Below are 22967 nucleotides of genomic sequence, written 5' to 3'. Positions count from 1 at the left end.
GTACCATATATTTTCATCAGTTAAACATGTCCAAGTATCTTAAGATTTAAAAAAAGTATCTTGAACTCACATCTCAAGTTTCCCAGATAAAACACAGGACCCACAGTTAAATCTGATTTTGAGAACAACTTTGAAATTTTTTTTAGAAGGAGCATGTCCTGAATATTGCACTGGTAACTTTATAAAGTATAATTTATGCAAAGTACATCCATAATATTGCACGGGATATATTTATTCTAAAAAAAATTTAGTTTACTTGAAATTCAGATGTAACTGGGTATCTTGTATTTTTATCTGCTAAAGTTGGCAAATCTACCCACAGCTTCCTCCAGCCACCACTTTATTTTTTACATCTTCAGAGAAAGTTCTTCAAAAGAGTTGTTTGAAATGTGATGCCTTTATTTCCTCACTTAGTAGATATTTTGACCCTGCTCCAATCTGGTTTCCTTTCCCTTTTCACTGCTAAAGTGACTCTTGCTACAGTTATCAGGGATCATAATGTTGCAAATCTAAGGATACTTTCCACCCTTCATTCTATTATTTGATCTCACAGTAGCATTTTTTTGTACATAAACATATATTGTTTATATAAAATATAGGGAATATAAGGGAAAGGACTGCTCATTATCAAATTATGTTAATGACTATTTTGCTGCTGTTAAATAGAAATGTGTTCTATACAGATATTTAATATCTGACTTCATTTACTTCATCATTGAACAGCATTTCTGAAACTAAAAGATTGACAAATTTTCCGAGTTTTATACTTTCTATTTCTTATTTTTTCGACCATTCCTTACATTACTGTTTGAGCTATTTCACCTTCAGAGCATCTTTAGAATTTTCTTTTTCATTTCTTACTGATCCTTGTTTTTTGTCAAACATTTTATTTTGTATTGGAGTGTAGCCGATTATCAATGTGGTGATAGTTTCAGATCTCACAGTAGCACTTAACACAATTTACCATTTCCCATTTTCAGTGAACACACACCACACAAACACACATGCACGCACATACACATACATGCATGGATGCATATATTTCCCTCTACCTCTCTGGCTGTCCTCTTCCTTCTCTAGCCGGCCATTTCTCCTCCACCCAACCTCTAATACTGAGGCTTTTCAGGTCTAGGTCCTTGTCTCCTTTTCTTCTCATTCTTAATAGTCACACTAGATAATTTTGTTCACTTTCATGGGTTCAAATGCAATTTTTGTGCCACAAATTGTCATATTTATATGTCTAACCCAGATCCTTTTTCTGAGCTCCAGGTATTTCCCTTTGGATGTCTCATAGATAGGTCAAACTTAATGTGGTGAAAAATGAACAGGTGACAAGTTTTTCAACCTATCTGTCTTCTAATGTTCTCCATTTGGTAAATACAATCTTTGCTCATCCAGTTGTCTTTTGGCAGAGTTTGGAATACTTCCTTGACCCCACTTCTGTCTCCTGCATGCTACCACCCCCTGACTGTCAAAACCACCACTAAATACTATCCACCCTACTTCTAAAATCAAGCTTACATTCATCCATTTCTCTCCATCGGCCTACTTTGTCACTAGTTCATCACTACTAGATTTGCCTGAGGTTTGCTTCATTTGAACCCATCCTGCTTCTCCCAAGCCATTCTTCTTTCCTTTTCAAATTACACTGCATGCGCGGTAATCTTAAAACACAAATAGATGTGACTTGCTCAATGCCTTTATAATTTCTTATTGCATATAGATTTTTTAAAATTAGAGAGAAACTGTTTTACAATGTTGTGTTGGTTTCTGCTGTACAACGTGAATCAGCCAAAAGGGTAAACAGATCCCCTCCCTCTTAAGCCTCCCTCCCTCCTACCCCATCCCACCCCATCCCACCCCTGTAGGTCATCACAGAGCACTGAGCTGGGCTCCCTGTGTTGTACACCAGCTTCCCACTATTTTACACATGGTAGTGTATATATGTCAATGCTACATTCTCAATTGGTCCCACCCTATCCTTCCCCCACTGTGTTCTTAAGACCATTTTCTAGGTCTCTGTCTCTATTTCTGCCCTGTAAATAGGTTCATCATTTTTTTATATTCCATATATATTGCATACAGCTTTTTAAAAAATATCTGTAAGCCAAAGTTCCTGCATGATTTTACTCCTACTCTCTTGACCCGACTTCACATGATTCTCCCTGAATATTTTCAGGCTACTGATCTCTGAGTTCCTCTGATGCACCAGGTGACTCCTTACTTCTAGGCTTTGGTATATGCCTGCTTCCCTGGTGGCTCAGTGGTAAAGAATCCATCAATGCAAGAGATGTGGGTTCGACCCCTGGGTTGGGAAGATCCCTTGGAAAAAGGCATAGCTACCCACTCCAGTAGTCTTGCCTGGAGAATTCCATGGACAGAGGAGCCTGGAAGGCTATTGTTCATGGGGTCAAAAGGAGTTGGACATGACTGAGCGACTAACACTTTCACTTGTTATATATTCTCTCTACCAGAAATTCTTCACCCTTATGCTTACCAAGGCAAATATCATTCAGCTTTCTAGAGTCAACTTCAACACTGTTTGCAAGCAGAAACACAGATGTGCGTCTAAGTCTATCTAGATGTGTAAGCTTGCCATGCGAAGGGTGTACCACTAATGACATAGGTCCAGGAGGGCCAAGAAGAATCTCAGAACATAGCTTTATTTCATCTCATCCCAATCCAGTCCTAGAACTGAAGCTGACTAGGACTGCCTAGAGAATCCCAGGGACCGGGGAGCCTGGTGGGCTGCCATCTATGGGGTCGCACAGAGTCGGACACGACTGAAGTGATTTAGCAGCAGCAGGACACCTAAGCTCTGCATTTATGGAACATATCTTTTCCTGGAGAATTATAAAAGTGCCAAACTAGAACATCACATCCATGATAATCCTAGCCCACTTGGAAAATATTGAGATCTCACTCAAATTACAATAACAACCACCCCAACAACACAAATCATTATTTTTCGTGTGCCTTTACTGATCTGGTGTTTTATATCTATTTCCTCTGGTTGTCCAAGATATCTTGGAAGTTGTTAGTGACACCGTTTAGAGAAGGAGAAATTGAGACTCAAAAAGTTAAGTAATGTGCAGTCAGGGATGCAAAATCCATTCTTCTGTCCCTCTAGGTTCTTCTGGTTGGTCTAAGAATGAAATGGACCTGAGACAGACAAACAGGAGAAAATAAAACTGAATCTTGTACTTACAAGGAACCCCCCACATGACAGGTTCAAAGAGAGAAAGATACAATGAGGTATATATGCCTTCATGATGTAAAAAATGGAATAGGAACCTGGAGCTTCCAAGAAAGGAGGGTCATTCACAGGATGATAAGAAAGACAGCAGATGTTTGATAACTAGATGTCTGGCCTGCCATATAGATAAATATAATATCGTAATAGTGTAAGAACCTTGTGGCTTCCTAGGTGGCTCAGTGGTAAAGAATCTGCCTGCCATTGTGGGAGATGTAGGTTTGATCCCTGGGTTACGAAGATCCCCTGGAGAAGGGAATGGCTACTCATGCCAGTATTTTTGCCTGGAGAATCCCATGGACAGAGAAGTCTGGTGGGCTGAAGTCTAGAGGGTTGCAAAAAGTTGACACAACTGACCCGACTGAGCACATAGGCCTAGATAAATATAGACCTTTGGTAATTAGATGTTTGCCCTGCAAATGTATCTCTGATGAAAACTCTTTTTTTCTTGGGGAAAAATGTCCAATTTAAGTTTTTTCTAGGAAGCTAAGGGAGAGGTAGTAGGGTCCCCACCCCCTTTAGCTCAAAATAATCCACATGCCAAAGGAACTCATCTTGGGAAGACCTGTTCTGAACCCCTGGAGCTAAAAACTTCACAGCTTATTAAGGGCGGAGTTGAGTTTGAACTCAAGTGCTGTGACTCCACATTCTGCCCTTTCTACCTCTCATGAGCCAACAGCACTGGATACTTGCTGTCCATGTTCGAAAGGTGTTTTGAGCTTTGACCTGATACTGTTGTGAAAACTCAAGGTCTCCAGGCAACTCCAAGTGTCTCTATGGAGCCAAATGTTGAGGATGTAGAATAAATTGTTTCTGGGACATAGAATCCCATTAGATGAGGGGGTCTCTGCACCTGACTCTGACTGAGGAAGAAGAGCGGAGTTTGCTTGTGGAGCACTAGGGGCCTGCCGTATTATCCACGGGAATGGTGGGACTGAACTACTTGACAATCAAATGTAGAATATGGCCTGGCTTCCGGGGTGGCCCTAGTGGTAAAGAATCCACCTGCCAATGCAGGAGATGCCAGGGGCACAGGTTCGATCCTTGGGTCAGGAAGGTCCCCTGAGAAGGAAATGACAGCCCACTCCAGTATTCTTACCTAGAAAATCCCAGGGACAGAGGAGCCTGGCAGGTAACAGTCCATGGGGTCACAAAGAGTTGGACATGACTTAGCGACTGAGTAACAACAACATAGGTGAATTACTGGGTAGCGAGCCACTTTTCCCCTCTGGGTCTGTCATTTCAAAACCCATATGAAGTTCGACCTCAGGCACTGACCTGAGTTTGAAGAAACCCGTCTCTAAGAAAATAGGTGCAGACCTGTGAAATCCAGCTGAATAGCTTTCCAGATGCATAAATATTTTCTTCTTTCAAGTTTACTGCAACTGCAAATTCCCATTTCAAGAACAACTCAGTGATTCACGCCGACAAGGCTGTCAGTGGTCTCAATCATCAGAGAAATTTAAATGAGAATTTTAAAAGATCACAGTTTTATTTTAAAATGGCTCTTGATGGGTGTTAAACTGCTACGTTCTCTGCCCCTTTGCTGAACTCTGAAGAGGAAGGACTAACAGGGACAGGAAGATGTATACCTTGACCTCTTGATTCTGCCCAATTATCCTTTTTTTCTCTGAGACATTCTGCTTTGGATCTTTCAATCACCTCCACGTCTGTAACTAAGATGTCACTTTTCACCGAATTCCCATTTTGTTATTTTTGTCAGAAGGTAAGCTTGTGCTCACGCATGTGAGAAAATTGATCTGGTTGCTAATGGCACAGAGTCGAAATAAGCAGTTTGACTGACTTCTTCACTCCCTTTTTATTAGCATTGCTACTTTTAGATAAACTATTTCTGAAATGATTAGTGTAGGAGGATGGGTTTAGTCTTGTATCTACTCCTTTAAGGCACTTAGAGTTAGAGATCCCAGAAGCATCAGTTTTCTCACTTGTACTGAAAATGTCACTCTAACAGCTATCTGTCTGCACCGTCAAGTTTTGAGAAATCTTTTGAATTTACCGCATTCACACCATTCTCCATCATGGTGCTAAAAATGACTAATGCAGCTTGGAGACTGTGATAACTGATCATCTTTTCCAATCATACGCTAACACTCACACACACACACACTCACATACACACATGCTCTGCTGACATGAATCCTTAAAGATTTAAAATATCCTATATGCTAAATGGAATGTGGAGGCTTGTGGGATGCTTAAACATAGAGCTATAGAGTTCTTTTTCATGATGTTCAGTTCTGTCAAAGAAATTGGTCTGGTTGTTTGATTAAACAGACTGATCTTATTTCTAACTGAATGGGCCACTATGGCTTTATTCTATATTTAAAATAATCTCTACCATTAAAATGCTCAAATACATTATTTAACTTTATCTTCTTATCATCTCTGAGAGCAGTGAAGTGCAGCATTTCTTTTTTTTAAACATTCTTAACAAGATGGTGTCCAACCTGAAATCATGCAGATAGTCTAAAGATGACTCTCTTTTAGGGGCCTTAATTAGTCACCATAAGCCAGTTTAGGGTCACTAAAATCAAATCATCTAAATGAACTTCATTGCCTTTCTTGATGAATGCTAATCTGATGGCTAAAGTGACTGTCACAAACTCAGATGTATCTACCCCCAGAAAAAACCATGTGACAAAAGTCTCCTGTGATGTCATTCTGGGAATGATGGAGAATCATGTGGGCTCAATGATAGTAACTAGGTGAAGAGGCAACTAATTATATCCAAAAGGGGAGGATTAGTTGATTACCATTAATTTACAGTGAGGTCTCTAGGAATTTTCCACAAGGCTCTGCTTTTGTTCCTGTCCAATTCAACAATTTTATCAATTACCTGAAAGAAGTCTAGGAACTTGCTTACTAAATTTGCCAGTGACACAAGCTGGTAAAGAAGTAAAGATCAGTAATTCACCAGATGACAGAATCAAGTTTTTAAACTGTCTGTTATTTAGAATGATGGGCTGACATTTTTTAAGGATAAGAGATAAAGTCCTGCATTTAATTAGACAAAGAAATTGTGATAAGATGATTGGAACTGAACTGAGAGAAACTGCTAAAAATAAAAAAAGAAGCTTCAGGTTTTAATTGAACAGAGGTGTGATGCAACTATTGAAAAAGTAACTACAATCTCTTTTGGCATTCTATTAAAAGTGCCAACAGAGAGAGAGATTGAGAAGGTTGATAAAAGTAACATATCTATCTTGGATGTACCCATTTTGAGCCTTGTGATTGAGTCTGGAAACTATATTTTAAGAACCATACTGACAAATTGATATCTATCCATTAATATAGAGGCATTTTGACAATGAAAAATCAGGGAATCATGTACTATGAAAAAAATTGGAGTGGTTTGTCTATATATTAGAAGGGAGTCAAAATAGTTATCTTTATTGAATACTTATTATGCATATTAATTACTTAATCCTCTCAGCAACATAATGAATTATTTATTATTGCTATTGACATGAAAACTGAGGACACACAACTAGACTACCTGGATTGGAATCCATAGAGTTTGGACCCTACTCTTTTTACATTGTACATTATTGCCCCAAGTATTTATTGAATGTTTTGAAGAGTTGCTATGTGGACAGAAAAACTAGGTTTACTCTGGGAAATATATTTATCAACAGATGGGTTACTTCTCAAAGTAGAGAACATTTCCTGGGCACTAGAAGAAGATTATGCATCCTCTAGTTTTTGGTACAGTGTTAGATTAGATGACCTCCACAGTGACATCCAATTGCAAGATTCTAACTGATTAGGCTATGACTTGATGTAACACAGTATTAGTATGAGTAGAAAAATATTTTAAAAAGAAGTAAATTAAATCAATTAGCAGTAATTTAAATGATGTTCTTTTCAATATTACTTTAGAGACTGCTCCTCCCCTCTGCGTCACATCGCATGATTCTAAGATGTCCTCACTACGTGTTCTTAGTAGACCTCCTTTAACGGGCACCACACTTTGCCAAAACTACATAAACCTTTGGGCTTTCATGGTGGCTCAGTGGTAAAGAATCAGCTTGCCAATGCAGGACACGTGGGTTCCATACCTCAACCGGGAAGATCTCACATGGGTAGAGCACCTAAGCCCATGTGCCACAACTATTGAGCCTGAGCTCTAGAGCCAGGAGCCACAGCTTTTGAGTTCATGTGCTGCAGCTACTGAAGCCCATGCACCCTAGAGCCCCTGCTCTGCAAGGAGAGAAGCCACTGCAATGAGAAGCCTGCCCACTGCAACTAGAGAGTAGCTGCTTTGTCAACTTTATAAGATTGCTGTAACAGACCCAGTAATGTTATATAACAGATCCTACCATATTATGCAGATTCTCAGTAAAAATAGATTTTCAGTAAAATATATTTGCAAAAACAGTTGTATGTAATAAAGAAATTGTCTGGCTTTTCTTCCTGGGTCCTGGGAGGTAAACTCTAAAAATCTCTGCATTTCCCAAGTGACTGAAGTGTCTTTGTTATTCATGACTGGCTCGTGAAGCCCCACCTGATGGTGTTTGTTAATGGTGAGACTCAGAATAGGAGCTGGCAAGCCTAGAAGACCAACTATAGGGTTAGAGGGTTGGGATTCTGAGCCACAGGGTAGGTATCAGCCCAGTCTCTGGGGAGAGAAGAGAGGCTGGAGACTGAGCTGAACTGCATGGCCAATGGTTCAGTCAATCCTGCCCACATAAGAGAGAAGTGTTAGTCGCTCGGTCGTGTCCGACTCTTTGTGAACTCAAGGGCTGTAGCCCACCAAGCTCCTCTGCCATGGGGCTCTCTAGGCAAGAATACTGGAGTGGGTAGCCATTCCCTTCTCCAGGGGATCTTCCTGACCCAGGGATCGAACCTGGGTCTTCCTGCATTGCAGGCAGATTCTTTACAGTCTGAGACACCAGGGAAGACTCTACCTCAATAAAAACTCTGCACACTGAAGCTCAGGTAAGCTTTCCTGGGTAACAGTGCTCTGTGTATTATCACACACCGATGTGCCAGTTGGGTACCACATCTCTGAGGATGAAACGAGCTTTGTTTCTGGAACCTACCCAGACCTTGTTTCATGCATCTCTGCCTTTATCTCATTTTGATTTGTATTTTCTTGCTATAATAAAGCTGTTATCACAAGTATTGTGCTTGCTAGCAAATTATCAGTTCTGAGGGGGAGTCTGTGGGGAATCTCCATATTTATAGCCAGCTTATCAAAAGATGTTTAGGTAGACGTATTGGTAAGATTTTTCCAAGCTATCTTATAAAATCCTAATACCAGTGTTCTAGACTTTGTTTACATTTAAAGACTCGGATCATCAGAGATGTCAACAAATTCTGTTGTTCACACTTAGTTATGACAGTTTGAATGTGAGCTCTTAAGAACTGGAACCATGTCTCACATAATTCCATGTATTAATAACGTAGAGCCTGGCACATGGTAATTACTCATTACATACTTTGGCTTAACTTTCACAGTTAACTAAGAACAGGGTTTGATCTTAACAATCAAAGACTGTAGATTTGTTCCTTGAACTCTACTAAACCTATCATTTAATTTGTTACTCAATTTTATTGCTTCCCTACACTCCTGTAAATTTTGTGACAATCTGGAAGTTAATTTTTCTTGGCATGGCATCTCTAGTATCCAATATGGTACCTGGAACAGACTGGATCCTCCATAAATATTTTTTGAATGGATACCTAGTGTTAATAGGAGTTTCTCATTCATAGAATTTAGTTTTTCCATAGTTGGAAAGTAGGTAAGTTAAATTTATTTGTAGAGAATATGAATATTTGTTTACATTTTTAAATGTATTGTATTTTTGAAAGGAGAGAACAATAAGCTTTCAGTATCTCTCATAAAATAAGCACAAGCAAATTTAATAAATTTTAAGGTGTATTAACATCTCAGAACAAATAAAGGAAAATGTCTGTAGATTTAAAATATAGCCAAAGACATTTGTCATGACAGTTAATCTTTAATGTTATCCTGTTTGATTTTTCTACCAGCCCATGTAAGAATACTTTTTATGTAGCATGTGGCTTTTTCAGGTTGGTTGTTTCTTCTGACTTAAATATCTACTGGGAAATTTTTCCAATTCAACTCACAATTTCTCTTTGGTTGCACAGACTATATTTCTGGATAAAGGATCATCCAGATACCCCCATTCTCCTATATTTACACAGGACTTACCTTTTCTGAGGGTTATCTATGACCCCTTATTGAATACAGCCCTGTTGAAAAACCTAATAAGAATATAATGACCAGTATGCGTTCAAGTACAATAAAGAAAGACAGCAGACAGGGTCTCATGAGAAGTGACATTCTGTAATTACCTCCTCCTATCAAAAGAAAAACAATTCCCAGAAATTAATGAATACAGCAAGAGTCTATTTCCTATCTTAATTCTATCTTAATTGCAAAAGTGGATCAATTAAAAAAAAAAGACTACACTGGCAAAGCCTCTCTTAAGGTTTTGTCTCTCAATTCTCTAGTCATCAAATCAATATATATATAAGCAAACCATGGACTATTTTTTACCTTCTGAGATGAGGTAGACCAACTCCAACAGCAGTGCCCTGAAACAAGCAAATCCACTGATCAGCATCAAGCAATTCATAAAGGTTCCTCTGATGGTACTTGGAACAAATCTGTATATTACAGAGACTGAGAAGACAAAAGTTCAGAATATAGAACATTATTTCTTTTTTTAAACTTTTTATTTTATATTGGAGTATAGCCAATTAGCAGTGTCGTGATAGCTTTAGATGAACAGCAAAGGGACTCAGTCATACATACACATGCATCCATTCCCCCCTAAATTCCCCTCCTGTTCAAGCTGCCACATAACATTGGGCCAAGTTTCCTGTGCTATACAGTAAGTCCTTGTGGTTTATCTATTTTAAATATAGGAGTGTGTATATATTGATCCCAAAGTCCCTAACTATCCCTTCCCTCCATTCTTCCTCTCAGCAACCATAAGTTCATAGAAAATTCTCTCTAAAGTAAAAGTATAGATATTCTTCAAATTGGTATTGATCATACCTCAAAGAAAGTTTACTGATGCAGGTAAAATTTCTGTTGGGCCTTGTTAACATTGGGCTTCCCTTGTGGCTCAGCTGGTAAAGAATCCACTTGCAATGCAGGAGACCTGGGTTTGATCCCTGGGTTGGGAAGATTCCCTGGAGAAGGGAAAGGCTACCCACTCTAGTATTCTGACCTGGAGAATTGCATGGACTGTACAGTCCGTGGATTGCAAAGAGTCAGACATGACTGAGTGACTTTCACTTCACTTTTGTTAACATTACTAGAGTAACATATACTATGATGTTAAAAAAATGCTTGCTCCTTGGAAGAAAAATTATGACAAACCTACACAGTGTATTAAAAAGCAGATATTACTTTGCCGACAAAGCTCTGCATAGTCAAAGTTATGGTTTTTCCAGTAGTCATGTGTGGATGTGAGAGTTGGACCATAAAGAAAGCTGAGTGCCAGAGAACTGATGCTTTTGAACTGTGGTGTTGGAGAAGACTCTTGAAAGTCCCTTGGACTGCAAGGAGACCCATCCAGTCCATCCTAAAGGAAATCAGTCCTGAGCATTCATTGGAAGGACTGATGCTGAAGCTGAAACTCCAAAACTTTTGCCACCTGATGTGAAGACCTGACTCATTAGAAAAGACTCTGATGCTGGAAAAGACTGAAGGCAGGAGGAGAAGGGGACAACAGAGGATGAGATGGTTGGATGGCATCACCGACTTGTTGGATATGAGTTTGAGCAAGCTCAGGGAGTTGGTGATGGACAGGGAAGCCTGGAGTTATGCAGTCCATGGTGTCACAAAGAGTCAGACATGACTTGAGTGACTGAACTGAACTGATATTATGATGTTACAGTGTACAGATATCTACAAGGAATAAAATGTGGCAAAATACACTCCTATACAGCTATAAAGAAAATTTAATTGCTAGGTAGTTGAGTGTCCCAAAATATTCACCAAAGTTATACATCAATTTGAATATTTCTTATGGATTTTGGATTGAGCTAAGGCTTGTACTGGAGAGTATCATGCATGCATGCTAAGTTGCTTCAGTTGTATTAGACCCTTTGTGACCCCATGGACTGAAGTCCGCTAGGCTCCTCTGTCCATGGGATTCTCCAAATAAGAATACTGGAGTGGGTTGCTGTGCCTGCCTCGAGAGGATTTTCCTGACCCAGGGATTGATCTATCCTGTGCCTCTTACATCTGCATTGGCAGGTGGATTCTTTACCACTAGCACCACCTAGGAGGCCTTGTACTGGATAGTATCATGATGATATCAGTAAGTTCTATGATTCTGTTGTCCTATATACATCATTAGATTCCCCGTGGAAATCTCAATCTATCATAGAAAATTAGCATGGTGGAGAACAGCATGAGCTCTGGACTTAGATAAACTTATGATAAAATCCTGGGTCAGCTGCTTATTACCTCTGTGATTTTAGGTTGTTGTTTAGTTGCTAAGTCATGTCCAACTCTTTGCAACCCTAGGGACTGTAGCCCACCAGGCTCCTCTGTCCATGGCATTCTCCAGGCAAGAATACTGGAGTGGGTTGCCATTTCCTTCTCCAGGGGATCTTTCTCACCCAGGGATTAAACCCATGTCTCCTGCTTGGTAGGCAGATTCTTTACTTAAACTTCTCAAGCCTCAGTCTTCTTCTCTATGAAATGGTAGTAAGATCATTCATTATGCACTTGTTTGAGGTGTATGACTGTTATTTGCTATAATGTACACAAGAACTGAATAAAGTTAGCTATTTGTAACAATATTAATTTTACCAAATCAAATATCCCCTATTTGTGCAAGGCACTGTGCAAATCCTTTTATATGCATTACAAAATTTGTTTTTTGGCTACACCTCATGATTTGCGGGATACTAGTTCCCCAATCAGGGATTGAACCCAGACCCTCATCAGTCAAAGTGTGGAGTCTAAACCACTGGACTGCCAGGGAATTCCCTTTTTATTTATTTATTTTATATGCATTTAAATATCCTGTTTAAGGAGAGGCAGTAGCTTAAGCATTGGGTTTCCAGAATGGTTATCTTTTTCCTCCTGAGTCATTGTTGGAATAGTAGTAATGATGGTGGTAAGGGGTGAAAAGAAAATTATGGAGGAAAGTTTTTATTTTAAATTTCAGTTAAACATAATTTTTTGATATCAGAAATAAATGAAGTAAGCATATATAATTGTATACATTCCATACCAACATAACTATGAATAGCCATCTTAGGGATACAAGCTAAAATCTTTATAGTATTATTATAATTTGATACCTGTTGTTTGCTTTGTAATTATATCATGAAGAGGAAGACATTATGTGAATGAAGGTAGAGATGAGGCAGTTTGGGCCATGTGTAGAAAATTATTAGAGCTGGAATGTGAATACATGGGAGTTTATTGTACTAATCTCTCTCTTTTGTATATAAGTGGCAAAAAATTGTAAAGAAACACATTAAATAATATGAACGGCTTTAGCTCTGAGTGGCTAAATGATTGGATTTTTAATTTTTCTTCCTACTCTTTTGTACTCAGCAAATTTTCTGCAATGAGAGAATGCAAATAAATATTGAAGTTCTTTTTAAAAAGAAAGGTGGTGATAGAAAACTGATATGCCATGAACATTAAACTTTTAGTTTCACTGTCTCTACAAAGAATGAAATTTAATTATCTTCCCCCTTCCCTTTCAGGAAGACTTCACTCCTAGTTTCCCAGTAAAACTCTGCATTCGTCCAGCACTTTTTAAAAATTTTAATTTACTTTTATTGTTGGCTGCCTGGGTCTTTGTTGTGGTGAATGGACTTAGCCATCCCGAGGTGTATAGGATCTTAGTTCCCAGACCAGGGATTGAACTTGCATCCCTGCATCGGAAGGCAAATTCTTATCCGCTGGACCACCAGGGAAGTCCCTTGACCAGCACTTTTAAATGAACTTACTAATACTTAATGTAAATGTATTACTATTCCTTCCTGTATTTATTTAATGTTTTCATCTTGCTTTCAATGTGTTCTCCATGTGTTTTTATTTATCATTCAATAAACATTTAAAGGAATCTCTGTGCTTCAGATGTGCTGAAGTACTAAGGCTGAGGGTGGGAGAAAGCATCAGTATATCTTTCCTGGATTTTAAACTCTGGAAGAGCAGAGAGCACAGAAATATGTGTAATACTAAAGGCAGCACTAACTAGGTGCTTAATATCCAAATATTATTGGACATTAAGGTAATGATGATGATAAAATACTATGAAGAAAGGCTTCAAATATTGGCAGCAGGAGACGTGGGTTCCAGTGCTGTCTTGTACCGTGCAAATTACCTGCAGGAGTTTGAGGCCAAGCTTGCAAGTTTTCTCTGGAAGATCCAAAGGAAAGTGCAAGAGAAACGCTGAAGAGGCTTTGGGCAGGAAGGACTCAGTTACAAAAAGGATTTGGCTGATGAACTTTCCTCTCTCTAAATACGAGGAGACAAACAATGGGCAGGAAGATGAAGTAGGACGATTTCTTTCAGTGAGAAAAAGCGGAACGTTTGGGGCCATTATTACTTTGCTAGTTAATTATTAATCCCGCGCTTTTCTCTTGCTAGAACTTCTGGTGCGGTATATAATTCATGAGCACACTTTGCCAGCTCTCTGCCTGCTGGTTAATCTCTCTTTGGTGTCATTTTCCTCGTTTTGAAAACCTCTGGTTCCCTTTTATAGGACTCCGCTTTTCAAGTCCTCCGATCTCCAATTTCAGGCATCTACTTGCGTGTTCTGATCTTTTTTGACTTTGGTGATCATCGACTTGAGTTTTTTAGGTTCCATGATTTCTTTGAGCATACTGTAGTATAGATGTAATCAACAAGTCTGCCACTATTCTAAAATCCTCATTTTACTGTGAAAAGTGTTAGTCGCTCAGTCGTGTCTGACTCTTTGCTACCTCATGGACTTTATAGCCCAACAGGCTCCTCTGTCCATGGAATTCTCCAGGCAAGAATAGTTGGAAAGGTAGCCATTCCCTTCTCCAGGGGATCTTCCAGATCCAGGGATCGAACCTGAGTCACCAGCATTGCAGGCAGATTTTTTACTGCTTGAGCCACCAGGGAAGATCATTTTACTGTGAAGACACAGTAAAAAATATACAGTGTATGGGAAAACTGGTCTTGTTGCCAAAGAGCGAGTTGAAATGTTTCTCCAGGTGGAGACTAGTGTTTGCAGAGATGCCCCATCACAGTTTATGTGGAATCTACAAACTATACAGCCATAACTGCCTTCCTCAGGCAGCTGGTACTGGAGACTCACTCCTGGAAATTTCTTTTACTTCACTTGTTCTTAAACAGTTAAAATGTGTTTATTGCATTTGGTGAGGGGTTTGTTTTGAACATGTGGAGAAGTATGGCAGAACTAGAAAATGGAACTTTATGCTATTACCATTTTCAGATCATTATTCCTCCCTCATCTCTACAAAATCTTCCAACTTTGAATCTCATGTTACCTGGTTTGATCACCTAATATTTCTTTTCTTTGCTGTCAGCTGCTGATCTTTGTGACACTTTCTTGTATTTTTCAAACTCATCAGCTCCCCTCTCATGGTTGCACTCTCTGGTTCCACTTCTGCCTTAATTCTTGGCAGTTTTTAAAAAATACATATTTTTTTGATGCAGACTATTTCTGTCTTTATTGAATTTGTTATACAATATTGCTTCTGTTTTGTTTTTATTGTTTGGCTTCAACACATGTGGGATTTTAGTCTCGCAATGAACTCAACCCTCCTGAATTGGAAAGTGAAGTCTTAACCACTGGACCTCCAGAGAAGTCCCCTGGCAATTTTAACATACACATACATATAGATCATCTTTCCAACTTTCCATTCTGTCATATCTTGGTTTTTCAGTTCCATGGCCCCCTTTCCAATGTCCTTGTCCCCCACTTGACCTTAGCCACTCACACCTATGGACACATGCTGAATCTTGTGCCTCAGACCAGGGGGTTGGTGAACTACGGTCAGGTAAGGTACAGCTGCCACCTATTTATAAACAAAGTTTTATTGGGACACAGCCACGCCCATTCATTGTATGTCATCTCTGAGGCTTATATACAATGGCAGAGTTCAGTAGTTGCACCAGAAACGAGTGCAAAACCGAACCACTTACTATCTGAAAATTTTAAGAAAAAGTTTGCCAATGCACGCCCCAGAACAGTAATTGTCACTGACCCATAATCTCAACTTTGTACACTGGCCTCTGGCGACCACCTTCCATCTTCCCAGCTTAATCTCGGGGACTCAACCATCAAAATGCTTGTCCTCCTTCAGGGCCTCCACTCCATTACTCCTTTCATTATTTTCACCTCTTTCATACCCTACATGTTCTCACTACTTTTTTTATCCAAGCTAAGTTCCACGGTCAACTATTAGAATCATATTCTTCCACGTTCCCTCATTTCTTTACCTCTCTCTTGCCTTCTGGAAATTGACTGGCAAGACAATTCACTATCTGCTCCTAGATTCGTGCAGTCTGACGAAGCTAGAGAAAACCACATAACCCTGTTGACCAATTCATTTAAAAAATTTTTTTATTTTATTTATTTATTTGGCTGTGCCAGGTCTCATTGCAGCATGGTGGTGGTGGTTCAGTCTCTAAGTTGTGTCCGAGTCTTTGCGACCCCATGGACTGTAGCCTGCCAGACTCATCTGTCCATGGGATTTCCCAGGCAAGAATACTGGAGTGGGCTGCCATTTCCTTCTTTTGTTGTGGCATGCAGGATTTTTAGCTGTGGCATGTAAATTCTTAGTTGTGGCATATGGGATCTAGTTTCCCAAACAAATGACTGAACCTGGGTCCCCCAGAGCAAAAATAAGTTTGACACCTTACCAGTTTATCTCTTCCTCACTCCTCCAACTGCATGAGACTCCTTGCATTTTCTTGCCAGACACACTTCCACCTGTGCATTTACATACCATCTTTCCAGCAGTGATGTTTACTAAAAATATTTTAAACAGCTCACACCTAAATCCACTATATCTCTGGAATATTAAATCTTTTCTTTTTTAAAAAATAAGAAGTGTACATGGGGAAAAAAAGAACTGTGATTAGAGACCAGGTGAATAGAAAAGGAGATGATGAGTCAGGACCAGATTTAAATTATATTTCAGAGTTAAGACTAAGACTTGCTGTTGGATTGGAGGTGAGAAGTAAGAAGAAAAAAGGGACTTTGAATGACTGGTAGCAAAGACACGATACTGCTCCCACTATCAGATCTCCTGATGTTCAAGTTGTGGGAGGTATGGTTTTCTATTATGACCTGTGAGACAGACATCTGTGCTTGAGCCCTGAGTCTTGGATTATTAATTTACCTGAAGCATAGTAACAATAATAACAGCACACATGTGCTGTGCTATGCTTAGTCACTCAGTCATGTCCTACTCTTTGCGACCTCAGGGACTGTAGCCCACCAGGCGCCTCTGTCCTTGGGGATTCTCCAGGCAAGAATACTGGAGTGGGTTGCCATGCCCTCCACCAGGGGATCTTCCCAACCCAAGGATCAAATCCAGACCTCCCCCATTGCAGGCAGATTCTTACCGTCTCAGCCACCAGGGAAGCTATACAATTGTTAATGGTGAGTGCAGTCTATCCTATATATTGTCTATGTACACTCTGCTTTTTCCTTTACATGAAATATTTCACTTAGTCCTTACAACATCCCTTCCTCATTTTACAGATGATGAGGAAAGCTAAAAAATGCAGAATAATTTTGCCAAGGTCACACAACTAGTCAGTGGCTGAACTGGGTTTGAATTCAGTTCTGCCTGACTTTAAGATTCATGGATATTAACAACTATGCCATACTGCCTTCCAGAAGAATGATTCTTGATTTCATAGTTCAAAACACCCTCTCACATTTTATGTCATTTAATTCTCAGGAGTAGGTTTCATTCCCATTGACTGTTATACCGATGCTGTGATATGAGGAAGAATTATAAGTATTTCCATTTTAAAGGTCTAAAAGGTGAAGCTTAGTGGTTAAGTGGATTTTTAAGGTCACATGTGTAGTTAATAACAAGTCTGGAAATTAAAATGAAATCTTCTGCTCCCTGTCCCATGAGCTCTATAGAGGAAAAGTCAGCGGACTTAGTTGGACCTCAGTTTTCAGATGGGAAATCAGGGATGGATGGACTAAGTACTTAATATGACATGATCTGCCTTTTTAACTCTCTGGTTAAAAGTACCTCTCTGGCTTTCAAATGTTGAACCACAATTGCTTAGCTGGCTGGGAATTTCCTGACTGTATTCATTCATCACATTCATTGATTCCTTGATGACTCAAGCAGTAATGAGTTCACCTGCATTGCAGGAGACAGGAGATTTGGATTTGATCCCTGGGTCAGGAAGATCCCCTGGAGGAGGAAATAGCAACCCACTCCAGTATTCTTGCTTGGAAAACCCCATGGACAGAGGAACCTGGTAGGCTATAGTCCATTGGGTCGCAAAAGAGCTGGACATGACTTAACAACTGAGCACATGAGCATTCACTCATCGCCTTCATTCATTGCCTAGAAAATGTCACCTGACTACTTCCAACAATTTTCTGGAAACATCAGGGAAGTCACAAACATCTGTGTGGTGACATTCTTTTCTATTTTTTTTCGTATTCTCTCTAGTGTCAAACAGTGATAGCCACATCTTAGAATCTTATAAAATTATTTATTTCATGTGAATGAAATGAGTTAAAATTATAAAAAAGAAGTCTAATGTACACATATGGCTGTAATTACACAATTAATTTTATTTTGATTTTTTAAAAAGAATTACCTTCATGTCATATACATATATGTGTGCATATATATTAAATATATATATGTATATTGCTTTGAGGAATTTAAGAATAATTGAAGATAATAGAATAATTGAAGATTTTAGACAAAAGAATTAGTTAGAATTGTCATCTATGAAAATTGCGGAAAAGGTTGAGTTGAGCAGATAGAATGGGAGAGACATTAGAGGCAGGAATAGAGTCAGGAAGTTTTAAAAGTAATTTTGGTAAAGTATAATTGGCTTGTGTTACAATCAGCATTCTCTGTGTGGGGAACTTATAAGGAAGACAGAAACATAAAATGCAGTAGATCACACTGGTATATACACACACACACTCACACATACATATTGCAGTTTTTTAAGAAGTCACCGAAATACTTAGATGAATTTTGAAGTGGCTAGTTTAATTAATATCAGCATCTAGATGATATAGAAAACCCTTGATACTTAATAAAGTTATTTTGAACCTGTCTTATGAAACATTAGTGATCACACTTAATTTAGTGTCATTTAATTTAAAGACACTGAGTTGTCTGGAAAACTGGCTTAAACTTATTTCATTTGCATGTTTATATACTCTCAACGTACACTACAAATGTCATTTTTGGAGGGAGTATATAAGTGAGTTTATCTATGAATGAGAGGGAGAGGGTGGGAAGAGAGAAGGGAGAAGATCAGAGGAAAGGTTACATATCGGTCTTGTCTTCTAGGTTTTAGCAGAATTTTCTCCTGTTGTGTATCTGACCAAATGATTGCTACCTTTAACCGGATTAGTAAATCTTCCATTCCATCCTATCAGCATTCAGGTTGAATTAATCACTGTCTGTATGTGGCAAAGGAACGAAGAGGAACTGTAATTTCTTTTTAAATGAGGGTGAGGCATAAGCTTGTTCTGAAGCATTGTGGGAAATTTCTGGGGCAGGATCAGATTTCCGACCACGAGAGGCGATGTGCTCCGAGTGAAAACTCAGTACGTTCCAACAGGAGGTAAAAAAAATTATTACTCACAGGCTGGGTTGACCAGGGTTTCAGCCACTCCGAGTAAAACGTATTGAAGAACCAGGTGGGACCAGGGCATGGAGGAGACGGTGACAGCTTTGCCTGAAAGAGGTTGCTCCACTGGAGGGAAGTGTTTCCTGTATATTTCAACGAAGCCGGCTACCAGCACTGACAAGGCAGCAGAAAGATTGCCAGCGACTGCAGAAGAAGAATGCAAAGGAAAAAAACAAAATTTAAAAAGTCACTAAAATGGAGCATCTCCTGCCATATCTAATAAACAAGGATGTCACAGCCATCTATGATTCTGGTCCTCCAAATAGGAATTTCTCAACCCGGAGGGCCCCCAAAAGGAAGAACAATCCCTGTGAGATAGCTGCCGACACGACACTCCCTAAAGACAAGAGTGAAGGGGTGGGCAGCTGGGGATGTGAAAACGCATGATTACTGGCCCCAGATAGCTGAGGTGCATATGAAAGGAATGAATTCAGTGAGTCCAGACGCTTGCATCTTCCCAGACAGGCATGTGTGCCTGCTAAGTCACATCAGTCGTGTCCGACTCTTTGCAACTCCATGGACTTTAGCCTGCCAAGGCTCCTCTGTCCATGGGATTCTCCAGGCATGAAATCTGGAGTGGGCTGTCATGCCCTCTTCTCCCATACATAGAAGAGGACTAAATTCCTTACTTTGAGATCTCTGGTTTTCCTTAATTATCAGTAATCTTCAATGTTCAGACTATCTGCTCCATTTGTTGCAAACTTTTATATTATCTGACTCCCTCCCCTACCTTCTCAGAGCAGTTTCTCAGGGCTACTTGAGATGCTGCCTCCCTGGCTTAAGTCCTAAAAATTCCCATCAAATGGAACAGCTCTCTACTTTCAGGTTGTGACTATATATTTTAAGTCAACACCCCTGATCAGTATAGTAGGCCACAGTATTTCTTACACACTGACACTAGAGGGTGTTTCCTCAACATTTTGTTGTTCTTCTGGGGATGTTCAGATGTCAGCTGACCGTGTTGTGTGATTTTCCTATACTTAGGCTTTGGTCTCTCAGAAATGGCTACTTTAGTTCCCTGTTTCCTGATTGACTGTCCATATGGCCTCAGTTATTTAACCTTATTATTTTCTTTGGCTCTGTGTGTGTGTACTTAGTCGGTGAGTCATGTCTTACTCTTTGCAACCCATGGACTATAGCCCACCAGGCTCCTCTGTCCATGGGGATTCTCCAGGCAAGAATACTGGAGTGGGTTGCCATGCCCTCCTCTAGGGGATCCTCCCAACCCAGGATTGAACCCAGGTCTCCCACATTGCAGATAGATTCTTTACCATTCTTTACCATCTGAGCCACCAGGGAAGCCCTTCCTTGGCTCTAAAAGGTGGTTACTTTGTAGGATGGCTATGAGATTTAAATAAGATCACATACAGGTAATATTGGGCTTCCTTGGTGGCTCAGAGGGAAAGAATCCGCCTGCAATGCAGAAGACGCAGGAGACATGGGTTCAGTTCCTGGGTCGGGAAGATCCCCTGGAGAAGGGCATGGGAATCTGCTCCAGTATTCTTGCCTGGAGAATCCATGGACAGAGGAGCCTGGTGGGCTACAGTCCATGGGGTGGCAAAAAGTCGGACATGATTGAGGTGACTAAGCATGTGCACACGCATGTCTAGGTATTATTGTAACAGTGGCAGCAATCAGTAGCAATTACTGTTGAAGCTAAAGCAATGGTTTTGAACTTTTATCCTCAGATAAAATATATTTTTCTGAAAAAATTTAAAATCTACGTCTGAATAAAAAATGATTTGGGAAAATTTAAAATAAATGATCTTTTCAAGAGATTGTAACTATTATTTTAAAAAAGGTTATGAAATAAACTGTAAGCATTATCAGTCCTTGGTTTTCTGACATTTCTCTAATCTTTGCAGAAAAAGTAACGTAGCTATGACAGAATTAAAGATTAGGGACTTTTGCTTAGGAAAAAGTATTAAATGTAATTAAGTAGGTAGAGAATATAAATGGAACTAATTATTCAGATAGCAGTTCAACTCTTCTCTTATTTTTAAGGAATTGCCTAGGAAATTTTGGTTGAAAACGAGAAGAAATTTTGTTACAGTTTATATCTACTGCAACCATTTCATTTCTCAATTTATCATTCATATTGCTGGACTTAATCCCATTGTTGGAGCAGAGGCAAACTTTAACTTGATGGAATTTACTTGAAATTTAGAGACAGTCACCTTTTGTTAACTTGCATAAAATTTCAGATAAGGCAAACTTTCAATTCAGAAAAATCAATCTAATGTTTAAATAGCTTAGTGTTTGTTTTAGTTGATAGAGAAACTGGTAGGTAAATTTTTTGATTGTATCTCAACATTTAAATGTATCCATAAAGTCTGCTTTTTCTGAGACCTCAAGAAACAGAAGATATAAAAATGAGGAAATCTGAATAACAGAAAATTTAAGGAATTTTAAAACATATTATTACTTTGAGTTAGATTCCATGAAGGCCCATTCATAATGAAGTAGAGATTTTGGTTCTGTTAATAGCTCAGATTGAAAAAAGGAATTTTAATATTACCTATCTTGAAGATGTGACTTCCCTGGTGGCTCAGAGGGTAAAGAATCTGCCTGCGATGCAGGACACCTGGGTTTGATCCCTGGGTCAAGAAGATCCCCTGGAGAAGGGAATGGCAACCCACTCCAGTATTCTTGCCTGGAGAATCTCATGGACGGAGGAGTCTGAAGGGCTACAGTCCATGGGGTTACAGGGTTGGACACAACTGAGCGACTAGCACGCACACACCTTGAAGATAAAATTCATCACAGAATTTATCTATACTTAGCACACTAAAATTCACTAGAAAGAGACCTAAAATGTCAATTTGATTTCATATTTACCCTATTACTGCTATATGTAAAGTTGTCCATTAGGGCAGTTGGGGAGGTAAGATAAAAAAAAAATTGTTCTCAGTTTTTGTGGACTTATAATGCTATTCTAAAAGGAGAAGAATCTACTTCCAGTTGGAAAAGTGAGAGAAATCATTCTATGATTTAAAGAAAGAAGGACTGGACTTCCCTGGTGGTCCAGTGGTTAAGAATCCTCCTGCCGTGTCAATGTATGACAAAACCCACTGAAATGTTGTGAAGTAATTGGCCTCCAACTAATAAAATAAAATTAAAAAAAAAATAAAAAATAAAAAATAAAAATGGGATCCTACCTGTAAAAAAAAAAAAAAAAAAAAAAAAAGAATCCTCCTGCCAATTGAGGAGACATGGTTCAATTCCTGGTCAGGGAAAATCTCACATGCCTTGGTGCAACTAAGCCCATGAGCCACAATTACTGAACCCACGTCATAGAGCCTGAGCTCTGCAACAAGAGAAAAATGAAAGTGAAGTCGCTCAGTCGTGTCCGACTCTTTGCGACCCCATGGACTGTAGCCTACCAGACTCTTCCCTCCATGGGATTCTCCAGGCAAGAGTATTGGAGTGGGTTGCCATTTCCTTCTCCAGGGGACCTTCCCAACTCAGGGATCGAACTGGCATCTCCCACATTCCAGGCAGATGCTTTAACCTCTAAGCCACCAGCAAAGACACCACCACAATGAGAAGCCCTCGCAGTGCAATCAGAGTAGCCGCTGCCTGCTGCAACTAGAAAAAGCCTTTATGCACCAATTAAGACTCAGTGCAGCCAATAAATAAATAAATACTAAGAAAGAAAGAAAGAAGGGTTTCAGTAGGAAGGGTGAGGGCAGCATGAATGGCCTGAGCAAAAGCACAAAGTCATGAGAGTATCAGAAAAAATTTCAGAATGGTGAGAAACTCAAGTTATTTAGGTATCAGGGGAGAAGACAGATTGAGGTCAGATCATAAGAGGCATTTAATAAATTTTTA

At 39.4% G+C, this 22967-nt stretch overlaps 1 protein-coding gene across 1 annotated transcript in view; it reads right to left on the bottom strand.

Annotated features, from left to right (window-relative positions):
* The window catches only part of SLC15A5 (solute carrier family 15 member 5), a 90379-nt gene that overhangs the window by 23552 nt on the left and 43860 nt on the right, over positions 1-22967 (bottom strand). Inside the window, exons 6-7 of the mRNA XM_065932600.1 lie at positions 19092-19280; positions 9801-9926 (exon numbers count right to left, since the gene is read on the bottom strand). Of these exons, the coding sequence (XP_065788672.1) occupies positions 9801-9926; positions 19092-19280 (315 nt within the window). The remainder of the gene's footprint in view (positions 1-9800; positions 9927-19091; positions 19281-22967) is intronic.

The sequence above is a fragment of the Muntiacus reevesi genome, chromosome 1 (assembly GCF_963930625.1).
Source record: "Muntiacus reevesi chromosome 1, mMunRee1.1, whole genome shotgun sequence".
Taxonomy (NCBI): Eukaryota; Metazoa; Chordata; class Mammalia; order Artiodactyla; family Cervidae; genus Muntiacus; species Muntiacus reevesi.
Note: the sequence above shows the minus strand (reverse complement) of the source record. Positions and strands in the feature narration are given on the sequence as shown.